The 12,891-nt window shown below is 41.3% G+C and overlaps 1 protein-coding gene across 3 annotated transcripts in view; it reads left to right on the top strand.

The window, feature by feature from the left end:
* Positions 1-12,891, top strand: part of WDR35 (WD repeat domain 35) — a 315,141-nt gene that overhangs the window by 183,348 nt on the left and 118,902 nt on the right. For all 3 annotated transcript variants that reach the window (XM_033936987.1, XM_033936985.1, XM_033936986.1), the window contains one exon: positions 3,212-3,265. In XM_033936987.1, coding sequence (XP_033792878.1) covers positions 3,212-3,265 — 54 coding nt within the window. The remainder of the gene's footprint in view (positions 1-3,211; positions 3,266-12,891) is intronic.

Genomic DNA, 12,891 nt, shown 5'->3' with positions numbered 1-12,891 from the left:
TCCCAGAGAGGTAGAGCTAAAATAATGTACATAGATCAGGACCACTGTAACCAGAGAAAAAGTCTCCACAACATAGAGCCCTCAAGAAGGAGACAATTTGTCCAAAAAAGCCTCCAGCTCTTCTGCCATGGACAAAATAAGAGTTCGATTCTCATGAACTATTTGTACTTTTGCAAGGTTCTGCAGAGCAAATTTTACTCCCTTGGTGAAAAGCTAGGAGCAGTAGGATGCCAAGGCCCTGCATTGCTCTGTTACCTTCAGCGAAAAATCTTGGAAGAGCAAGACCTTGGCACCTTTTTATTCCAAAGCGTGTTGCTTTTTATATAGCTCCAAAAGCTTAGCCCTTACTGCATATTTGAGGAACTGCACAATGACATGCCTTAGTCATTTGCCTTCCACCTGAGATCAAGACAATGAATTCTCTCTACTTGTACTGGGCCCTTAGTTTGGGAAGGCCCAGCACTTATGGGAGCCATTGCTCCACACACTCCGGGAGCTTGGCCTCCTTGTTTAGGCAGCCCAATAATAAGGAGGTTTTTCGGCATCCATGATTTTCATAATCTTCCACCCAACTTGGGCTTCCAAAGGCCCCAGCTTGTCTTCCACAGTTGTTATACATGTCCTCTTGGGCTGAAATATGAGATTCTGCCTCCTGTAAGTGAGCTGCATGTTTTGCCAGACTGTCCTTAATCTCCTCCATGGATGTGTTCAATTTGGCCAGCTTATCATCTAGTAATTGCGAAAAATGCTACTGCCATAGGCTCCTCTCTTTGCAAAACTGCCATTTTATTTGGTAGGCTCGTGTTTCTGTCCTTCCCCAAGCATGCCACTTTAACCGGCATATTTTTGGCAGCTGAGCAATGAAGCGCCTCATATCAGCTCCAATTGATGCACGACTTTGCACCAAATGCACTGGTAGATTTGGAGACTCAGAGACCAAAAAAGGGTATAGGAAAGGGGCTGAAGAGGGGAGTCAGAGTGGAGCTGAGCAACGAGGCGTCTGCTCAGGAACCAACCATCACGTGATCCCTCTTAACTGTAGTTCCAGGCATTGTTATAATCAGCCTTCTACGTCTTCATGTCCTTCTAGATAACAGAGACAGCAAAAACTTAAGTCTCAGCCTGAATCCAAGCAAAAGCAGTCTTTTTGACTCCCTTTTAGAGAGCAATGCCAACATCTCACTCTCCCACCAGAACTTCCAATAAGGGGCAGGATCCATCACTTTTACCATCGTTGAACCCTCATAACATCGGACCACTGAATTCGCCAGATGGTGGCTCGGGGTTATGCCTTACTCTTCCTTTGAAAGCCTCCAAACCACCATCCAAGTGAGTCTCTTTTCAACTCCCTCCAAAAGACCCTCCTTCACCAAGAGCTCTCAACCATCCTCCAGCTCAGTGCAGTAGAACAAGTTCCTCTGCAGGAGAGGGACTGAGGGTTCTACTCCAAGTACTTTCTGATTCCGAAAAAAATCGGAGGTCTTTGCTCAATTCGTGACCTCCATGCTCTCAGCAAATACTTAGTGAAGGAGAAGTTTTTCATGGTTTCTCTGGGCACCATTCTGCCATTATTAGAGAGGATCAATTGGCTCTGTTCTCCTTACCTCAATGAAGCATACATTCAAATTCAAATTACTATTCCCTAGTTACCAGCACGAACACTACGTTCTCCTAAATTAGCTCATTATGAAACTACTCGTGCATGCGCTTATTTTTTCATTTCCCCGTTTCACTGGAACAATCTTCCGTTGAATATACTTGCAGAACTTTCATTCCCAAGATTTAAATCATTATTAAAGACATTTTTCAAAAAGTATTTAATATTACTATAGATGGATTTTTATTATTTGTTTTGTGATTGGCTGGAGGACTGCAATTGTAATTGTAACAGTTGTTGTTTAGAATAATTGTTTTAAATGGATGATTTTAGTTTGTATGGACTTTTAGGATGTTTTTACTTTACTTTTTACTCTGACATTCCTTTTTTTTTAATTTTGTGAGCCACTATGACTTTTTTTTTTTTTTTTTTTTTTACAATCAGCGGGGTATCAAATGAATAATAAACATAAGCCTGCTCACAGAGAATATCTTTGTTTTCAAGTTGGTACTCACCACTTAGTGTACAGCGCCTTACCCTTTGGACTGGCATCAGCAGCAAGAGTATTCATGAAATGTCTGGTAGTATTCTATGCAACCCTTTACACATGAGGGTTTCACATCTTTCCTTATCTAGATGACTGATCGATCAAAACGTCATCACAATCAGTTTAGCATGCCACAGATTTAACAGTTTGTCTTTTGGAGTTCCTGGAATTTGCAGAGAACTACCAGAAATCTCATCTCCAACCCACTCAGACCTTAGAATTCATAGGAACACTTTTAGACACTACGCAAGCTTAACTTTTCTACTCAACAGAGGGTTGACAAATGTTATTCGCCTGTGTCAGGAAGTATTCTCCCTAATACACATTACTGCACGTCAGATGTTATGTCTTCTGGGTCACATGGCTTTGACTGTCTACATCACTCCATTTGCTTGTCTATACCTCAGAGTACTTCAGTGGACTTTTTCCTCCCAGTGGATTCAAGCTATCAAGTTCCTTTCTCAACTAATACTCATGATCTCAGAATTTCATCCCTACCTTCAGTGGTGGATGCTTCTGACCAATCTCTCCAAAGGCCTTCTTTTCCATCTTCATACCAGAAGCTGCTCACCACAGACACTTCCATGTTAGGCTGGAGAGCCCATCTCAACTGCCTACACATTCAAGGCATCTGGAATTCTCACAAGAAGTCTCTCCACATCAATCTTATGGAACTCCAAGCAGTTCGCAATGCCCTCTGCACCTTTCAGAATCGAGTAGTCATTATTCATACCGGTGATACTTTGAATTGCTGCTATTGTGCTGATGCTCCTGTACATTAAATTGTGAGAGTAGCTGGATGCCCATTCTATGATACTAGATGAGTTGCTTCTGTTTAATGTTGAGTTGTCTTTGCCTCTACCTGTTTTAAATGGAGAAGGGCAAAGTAGCTAAGCTCTGTTCTTTTGGTGAAACCTGCTTCATAATCAAACATACTGTTTTTCCAACTTGTATTTAATGATGTATTTGGAAACCAACACTTCAATGATAGGAAAAAATTTTCAAAGGTAAGTAAGGAAATTAATTTTGATTTTCTGACACTCCATACAATACTTTTTGTATTTTAGGTAACAAGAGATCCTATTTGTTGTATAACAGCATCTGATAAGACCCTTATTGTGGTGAGTAATAAAGAAAACTCTTTTGAAAATTGTCAGAATTATTGATGTTTTGGAAAATGTGTTTATTTGAATGGAGGAATAGCCTGGTGGTTAAAGCAGCTGACTCAGCACCCTGAGGTTGCGAGTTTGATTCCCACTGCATCTTCTTGTGACTCTGGGCAAGTCACTTAACACTTCATTGCCCTAGGTACAAAATAAGTATCTGTCTTAAATATATAAATCGCTTTGATTGTGTAAACCACAAGGCTGTATACAAGTCCCATCTTCTTTACCCTTTATTTTCTTGTTATTAGATATATTTATAGTAAATAGCCTTATACATACTGTGACATCACATTTATTTTAATTTGCTATATATTGTTAAGGTATAGTTTATCATTCATTAATGGCATGAGGTCAGTTTTCAAAGCAGTTCACATATATATATGAAGCATTTACCTGCAATTATTTGAAAATTGTCTTCTCTCAAGGTGGCTAGAAGTTTATGCATAGTTCAACTTGTATTGTTTGAGCTTCATAGAGAGGATGTGTTCCTGGAGTGTGTTTAGGTTGTGGTGAAAAATGTGTGTAGGTAACATTCGCCAAGGATAAGCAGGCATTTTTGATCTCACATATGGGTGACGGGTGATGTCATTCACACAACCCATTTAGATATTGCTAAAAACTTGCACTATCACTTTACTTTTTTTTTTTTTTTTTTGCAGTCCCTATACCATGCGTATTTTGGTGCTCAGTGTAATTGGAGCATTTCAGGCTTTCACCCACATAATTGATGTATCCAGTGTCTGGGTCCTGAACATAAGGACATTAGCTGTGTCCTCTGCCTCCATATGCTAAAGAGGTCACCTAAACCCTGAAAATTTCAATTTGAAAAACTTTCGTAAAACATCAACATTGACATCGAGCATAAGTGGGGTACTCGGACCTGACAGCCTTCTATGACTCAGCCATCGGCACTGAGTGCATCAACACCACGTCCAGAGCTTCAGGCATCAGACTGCTTACAGAGGCAGAACTCTACATCATCTTCATCTATGTCTCGAGCATCATGGGGCATAGCACATAAAAAAGCTAAGAATCATAAACATTCTTCTCCTTCTGGGCATACCACTGCATGCTCCCAAGTGTCGACTTCCTTGACACACACCAAGGATCACTCTCCTTCCATCCAGGTAATGTTTTCTCGACATTGAGGTCTCCCACACCCCAATCAGAATAGCAGACTTTTCCATGGCAATGTCTCTTCTGGTACTGGCACCATTTCTCCAAGAGGTGATCTGGACTATGCTCAGATAAGAGCTTTTGGGGCTACTGTAGTCAGTCATCACAGGCTTTAAAGGCTTCCATGCCTGTCTTAGCCTAGCACAAGGATACATCAAAGTGTCGATCAAAGACAAGGTCATGTACTCCTGCTCGACTTCAAGAATCAGAGTTGGCACGGACTCACTCGAGTCATGCATCATCATCGGTATAGAAGTTAATGCCTGCATCAGATCATCGACATACCTTGCGACATACCTCAATTGATTGTGCATTGAGGTATGTCGACATACCTCAATGCACAATCAACAGTCTTCTCAATGCACACCCACTGACTCACCTAGCAGAGAGTACTTTGAGAAGTATGACTCATGTCCTCATCTGAATGGTTGGAAATATGCCCGAATATTCAGTAGAAGAATCCTATGGTATACCTTCTGACCCTCAACCTCCTCTTCAACAATTCAAGTCTCCACCAGAAAATATATATTTTACTAGCTTTGTAAGACAGATGGAGCAGGCTTTGCCCATCAAAATGGAAACAGAGGAGGAGCCTAGCTCTGAACTATTAAACTTCTTGATTTAGAAGCACCATCAAATGAGTGCATTAAGGTTCCTTTACATAATGTCATGAAAGGTACCTTATTTAAGAACTGGAAGAATCCTCTTTCAGTCCAAGTAACTCCTTAAAAGATAAACACAATGGGGCTCATAATCAAAATTTAAACGCGTCCAAAAACCTGCCCAAGTCTGACAACCTAAAAGAGAGGTCATCCAAGTGCCAATAATCAAACCGCATTTCTGGACATGTTGCGGGACTTTTTATACCTCTGAATACTGCTGTGTGCCCAGAGCTGGAGGAGTGGTTAGGGCAGGATGGGGGCTGACCTAGATTTAGTCGTCCTGCAGGGATATTCAAATGTTTTACTAGACATCCTACATGAAACTTAAACGTTGTGAGTTAGACTATGTAAAAATAGGTATAAGAGCCAAAAGGTGTCCAAAGTGACCAGATATTCACTGCAGGGACAAAGTAAAGACCCCCCCCACACACACACACACACAAATATCAGAATTAAAAAGTACATACCTGTCTCCAGAACATCAGCACCTGGTATAGGAAAGTAGAGCTGCACACAGGTGTCTTAAATAGCCTGGGGGTGGGCTAGTGAACCATTGAGAGGAAGACCCAGGCCCATAAGCCACTCTAACCACTACATTTATGGTGAAACATGTGCACCCACCAACCCTCCCCCCCAATCCTACTCTACTGCCATATAGGTGCCATCTGCAGCTATAAGGGCTATTGGAGTTGTAGACAGGTGGGCATAGTGGGTTTTGGGGGGCTCACCATAACCTTATAAGGGAGTTCTGGTTATTTCTTTATTTTAAAAATTTATATTCCGCATATCCCACAATTCTATGCAGATTACAGTAAAACATCCAGATTCATGAACGTACAGGTAACAAATTGTAACCTTAAACTAATAACACATGAAAAACATAAAACAACATAGCATCACATAAAATAAAATATTCCAGCAGCATGGCAAATTCCCACCCTCCCATATTTTGACTGAGAAATAACTCTTGGCAATTCACTCATTACTATAAGTACAGAAATAGAATAGTTTTAAATTCTTTCCTAAAGCATAACACAGAAGGGTCCTGTCTAAGTTCCAAAGGAAGCTTATTCCAACAAATAGGGCCCTGCACAGAAAACATCGTCTTGCGGTATCTTGAAAGCTTCACTTAAGACAAGGAAGGCACATCAAGACAACACTTATCCTTTGAGCATAAACTCCGTGCCAGCTAATAAATGTGTAAAAACGAACGTTCCACTTTAGGTCCAGCATTGTTCAGTAATTTAAATATCAAACAACAAATTTAAAATTCGATACGTTCATTGATGGGCAACCAGTGTAACTCTTTCAAAATTGGGGTAATGTGTTCAAACCCAGATACATCTGCTATAATCTGTGCAGTGGCATTTTGGGCAAGCTGCAAGGCTTTGAGAACACATTGTGGTAAACCTAAATAGAAGGCATTGCAATTGTCAAAATCTGGATTGACCATCATTATAACAGTGGTCTTAAGTTATCTTCAGACAAATAGTCTCTTAATCTATGCAACATGCGTAGCCAGTAAAAGACACCTGACACAACCAATTTTACTTGTTCCTTAAATGAAAGTGCGGAATCAAGTATTACACCCAAATATCTGCATTGCTGCAAAACCGGTACCGGAACATTGTCCAGTACAAGCTCTGAGGGGAAAGCCTGTAAATGATTCAAACACCCAATGCACAAAATCTCCATTTTGGAGACATTCAACTTCAGCTGATTGGTACACATCCACTCTCGAATCACCTGAAACACATCACAGAGCACACACAAGGCTTCCGACATAGAATGATGAATTGGAATCAAAAACTGTATATCAAACTGTATATCATCGGCATAGAGATAAAAGGTAAAGCCCAAATCTCTTAACATCTTACAAAGCGGCAACAAATATATGTTAAATAACATCGCAGATAAAGCTGATCCTTGCAGAATCCCACACCACAATGAAGACCAAGTAGATTTCATCTGTTCTCAAGGAACGAGCAAAACCAATCTAACACCACTCCCCAGATGCCTAAATCATGTAACCTGGCTAACAAAATTGCAGGGTTGACAGTATCAAACACTGCCAACACATCCAGTATTACCATAAAATAGGATACACCATGATCCAAGCCCAAACGTACTGTATCAACAAGAGACAGAAGCAGCAATTCTGTTGAATGTTTAGGTCTAAAGCCAAATTGAGAAATATCCAACTTCTGATGATGTTCCAGAAAGTCATTTAACTGTCGTAATACAACTTTCTCTGAGATTTTAGCCATGAAAGTTAAGGATGAAATTGGTTGGAAATGATCTAATTCCATTCCATTCTTACGATTCTTTAACTGCGGGTGAAGAATCGTAAGAATGGAATGGAATGGAATTAACTGCGGGTGAACTACAGCTCTCTTCAAATCGGGAGGAACACAACCAGCTTCTAATGATTTTCTCACAATCTGTGTGATGGATGGCGAAATAGCATCAACTATCAAGGCCAGAACTCCGACAGGGCATGGATCCAAGGAACAAGTCGCTTTGTTAAGGCGGTGAATAATACATTTCACATCCTCTCCAGACACAGTGTCAAACTCAATCCACAACTGCTCCCAGTCAGTATTTAAAGCTGGTAAAGGTGCAGTAGTAAACTCATCTGAGATGGTATGAACCTTTGCAGTAAAATATTGTAAAAATTGTTGACATGAAAAAGAACAGTCGGTATACTGCCCTGGAGCAGCTGTAAGTTTCTTAACTATCTTAAATAACTCACGAGAAGAGCTAGATGCATGAACAGTTCTCCGATCAAAATACTCTTTCTTCACTGATAATATTAGGACTTATAGACCTTCAGACGTTCAAGATGGTTAGATGTTTATGTGGCACCCTTTTTCTGAAGTTCACAGAGTGCCCTGTAAGGTGCTCCACTGCTCTGTTGCCATGTCTGGGTGGGCAGTCCATTACAAAATTGGCACTTCCCACATCCAAATGGTCTTGTTCTGGACATTTGAGACTTGGCTGAAATTTTGGTCGAAAATGTGGTATAAAGATAGACATACTGGCGGTCTGGATGTCCAGATAGATGGTTTAAAAAAAAAATTATATATATATTGTCACACCTGCCCAGCTCCTGTTCACGGCAGCGAGCTGGAACACTGTGACTGTTCCTGTCCATACGTGTACCCTTTAACCAGGGTACCCTTCAGGCCTTCTTAGGCGTCTGCCTAAGGTATAATATCAGATTCCCTGACATTACCAAAAGAAAAACAGGCAAGGGAAAAGAAACTCACACACCTCAAAATCCAGTATAGTAGAATAATCAAACAAAGGTTTTATTATGTTCACTGGTTGCATTGAACAAAAGGAAAAATGCTTCAGCTTAGCAGACCTCAAAACAAGCACTCAAAACTATGAGGCAAAACACAAGCTGTTCAAATAGAGCAAAACTTTCAAAGAAATCCAGTGTCCAGGTTTTTGAGTGTGTCTCATCTTAACCTATCGTTCCACAGCCTCTGGACTTTGGTAGCACATCTTTAAACAGTCCTGTTCACCAGAGTAGTTTGGATTTAGTAACTTTCACTAAGCTGCTTCAGCTCCAGCAGCTGGGTCATTTCACAGGCATGAAAAAAATTCAGAACAGAAACACACTTTAAACCACAACTGGGCAACAAGAACCTGGCCAGCATGTCACCTGGTTTCCACAGCCTAACGTGGCTTATCACATACTGTAGCTCTGTAAACCGTATTCTCTTCTTTAGCACAGAATTCACAAGGTCCGTGCAGACTCTCAGCACAGCTCCCTGCTGTGCCTTTCAAGTAATTAATTATGCACAGCTGTGAGGAAGAACGCTCTCGGCTCAGCTTGGCTGCTAGCAGAGAGAACAAAAAAATGCCAACACATTTGCTAGCTTTACAACTAAAGCTTTCAAGCAGCAATTCACAGTTCCTTATCAGCAGGGAGAGAACTACAACTCCCCTTTAAACTATCACTGGCATAACTGGTAGCTTCACTACTGTGGACACGGGCAATACACATCCCCTTACTGCTTATCAATGTCCATGGACACCTCCTCTGGTCCTACCAGACTTTCCTGGATTTTCATGGATTCCCCTGGAGTTCCTTCCTCACTCCCTCGGTCAGCAGTAAGCTCTTCGGTGTCCAACATTTGCCAGTCTTGGTTCAGCTCCTCAGCATTCCGTTGAGGAGGAGAGGGTTCTCCACCGAGCACACCCTGAAGCCTCCTCGGCTCCTCCTCCTGACTCTCCCTCAGCTGCTCTGTTTTAACCCCCTCTAATTTGCCCCTCCCTGCTGCAGAGTGAGAAGGGAGGGAAAACTCTCTCCAGCTGTGCCTGTCTAAATCACAGCTTTCTGTGCTGAAACTGGCCTTCTGGGAGCTGTAGTTTCTTAGCTCCTGGGATAGTCCAAGTGAAGTCAGCTTTCCATATTCTGCAGGGCCAACCTGACCAGCTCTCCTGCCTCGGGGACTACCTACCTTCTTCACCACTGTGTCAAAGCTAGGGATAGCGCTAGATTTGTCACAATATATATTTATTTTATATGTATTTTTTGAGAATGGATATTTTCCACTGCTGACTTTAGGCGTCTAGCGCCAAATGACCAAATTAGACTTAGACGTTTGTTTTGATTATGCCCCTCCACATCTGGTTGGCAGATGGATGCCTCAGTGCCTCTCAGAAAGGAGTCACAAATCACAACTTCATTTCTTCCTATTGGTTGCTGATTCTACAGCTTTGGGATTTATATGCTCCAATTTTTCCTGTTGCAGGGATGCTTTTGCTTCTTCCACTTCAAGGGCTGCATACCAGTTATTCAGTTTGAGGGAAGGTGAAAATGGGTTTGTTCTGCAAGCTGTGGTGATCTGTGTGCAGCTATCATCTTCAACTTCCCTTCTTTTAGACTTCTTAGATGCCTCAATAAATATTTCAGTAATGTAGTTCTGATTGTCATGGATGCTTCTTGGTCTCACCATCTCCTCTCTCAGTTAAGAACATAAGAATTGCCATACTGGAACAGACCAAAAGTCCATTAAGCCCAGTATCCTGTTTCCAACAGTGGCCAGCGCAGGTTACACGTATTTATTTATTTATTTAATTTGTTTTCTATCCCCGTCCTCCCCAAAGAGCTCAGGACGGATTACAGGTTAACATATGTTAATATACAGTCAATAGGTTACAACAGGAGTGCCCAAAATGTCATTCGCGATTTACCGGATGATCGCAAAGGCAACGCTGGTAGATCGCAGAGCCAGTGTTCTCCCTAGCATTCTCCCAGTCACTTTCTCACCTTTAAAGTACTGTAATTACAGCAGCCTGCAGAGTGAACGTATCAGGCTGCCGTCAGCCTCTATAGCACGTTCCCTCTGCCGTGGTTCCGCCCCCGACGTCAGAGGAGGTGCAGGACCGCGGCAGAGGGAACGTGCTACAGAAGCCAATAGCAGCCTGCTACGTTCGCTCTGCAGGCAGCCATAATTAATTTCCAGCTGTGGTAGGCCCAGAGGGAAGAATGGAAGTAAGAACTGACCTGACAGTTACTGTGTGCAGGGAAGCAGCGGAGGTAAGGCTCTGCACACAGGTAAAATTGTGTGCAGGGGTAAAATTGTGCCCATCGCGAGGACCCCAGTGGAAGGGGATTACCTTAGAGACGCTGGATCGGGGGGGATGGGGGAAGAAGAGGGTTGGGAAAGCAGCCTTGAACCAAAAGGAAGACAAGGCAGATAAGGCAGATCCTGGACTACTAGAGGGGTTAGAGAGGGGAAACACTGAACTGAGGAGAGAGAGATGCCAGGCCCTGGGGAGGGGGAAGACAAAGAGAGTGAGAGAGACAAAGACCTGGACCAAAGGTAGGAGGACTCAAAATATTAGCAGGAGGAAGATAGAGAGAGGGAGAAACCTGAAACAAAGGGGAGGCAGAAGAGAGGGGGGAAGATGTTGGACTATGGGAGGTTTAGACAGAAGAGACAGAAGGGGAGAGACCCTGAGGAAGTACAGAGCAGAGGAGGGAGACATGTTGCCAATAGGGGTGGAGGAGAGAGGAAGAAAAGCTGGACTCCTGGAAGGACAGAGAGAGATGTTGGTTGGGGAATGGAACGAGGTCTGGAGGACAGAAGAGGTGCATTTTGTATATATATATAAATAAATATGGGGGGGTCTTTTATTAAGGCACTCTAGCTGATTTAGCGCACGCTAAATGCTAACGTGTCCATAGAATATAATGTAGGTAGATGTATAATATTGTCTGGATTATAATAGCTTTATGTAATTTCAAAAAGACGCCTCAGCCCCACCACTCCACCGCATATAGTATTTTATACAGCGGGAAGCATATTGTGGCGCTTCATCATTGGCTGTCAATTTTTGAATATTGTTCTCTCCTTTTTATCTTTAATTTATCTTTTTATCTTTAATAAATACTTTTATGAAATCGGTATTTCAAAAACAGTTTTCTTCTTCAGTGTCGTAATATATGCTTTAAAAAGTAAATGGTACTTATCTCAGCCAAAACCTGGGGAGTCAGACCCGACATGTTTCACACAATCGAGTGTTTTATCAAGGGTCTCCCAAGGCTGCCGCTGTCATCCGACTCCTATTTATTTCTCACAAGTAAATAGGAGTCGGATGACAGCGGCAGCCTTGGGAGACCCTTGATAAAACACTCGGTTGTGTGAAACATGTCGGGTCTGACTCCCCAGGTTTTGGCTGAGATAAGTACCATTTACTTTTTAAAGCATATATTACGACACTGAAGAAGAAAACTGTTTTTGAAATACCGATTTCATAAAAGTATTTATTAAAGATAAAAAGATAAATTAAAGATAAAAAGGAGAGAACAATATTCAAAAATTGACAGCCAATGATGAAGCGCCACAATATGCTTCCCGCTGTATAAAATACTATATGCGGTGGAGTGGTGGGGCTGAGGCGTCTTTTTGAAATTACATAAAGCTATTATAATCCAGACAATATTATACATCTACCTACATTGCATTTGACTGGATATAGCATTCACTTCACCATACCCTTGCCATATTTCCAACAAGCTTTACATAGAATATAATGGGCACATTAACACTTACTGCGCGCTAAATCAGCTAACGTACTGTAGTAAAAGAGGGGGGTATATGTTTAGTGTTTTTATTGTTGGTAGATCATTTTGACTTGGTCATTTTAAAAGTAGCTCGCAAGCCAAAAAAGTGTGGGCTCCTCTGGGTTACAATATGCCATAGTTAAACTATTATTTATTGTTTATTGTACATTTGATATCCAGCTTAATGTAGTAGTTCAAAGCGGCTTACAAATTAAAATGAAATTAGGTACTTGAGAAAAACTATCCTATCTGTCCCGAAGGCTCACTCTCTAGTTAAAGTACCTGATTAAAATAAAAATATATAATAACAATATATAATACAATTCCAAGGTGGCAGTAAATTACACTTCAAAAAGAAATAAAAATAACAATCAGCAAAAGTTTACAAGCAGTAATAATGCATCAAACATTAGTTGCTTAGCAAATATCCCTAACTGTCCCTAAGGCTCACAATCTATCTACTATGAACGATTAGTACAATTTGGGTTTTTTTCTGGTACAAGTTTTTATCCTAACTCGACACATACTAGGGATCTAAAACCAATATCCATAATAATATAGTTTACAGGTTAAATTTCAGTTACAGTACAAGATTTTGCAATACAAGTTTTTATCCTAATGCGACACATACCAAAGATCTTGTATCAATATGCATTTCT

Source organism: Geotrypetes seraphini, chromosome 3, assembly GCF_902459505.1.
Source record: "Geotrypetes seraphini chromosome 3, aGeoSer1.1, whole genome shotgun sequence".
NCBI classification, from domain to species: domain Eukaryota; kingdom Metazoa; phylum Chordata; class Amphibia; order Gymnophiona; family Dermophiidae; genus Geotrypetes; species Geotrypetes seraphini.
This window is presented reverse-complemented; position numbering and strand designations above follow the sequence as displayed.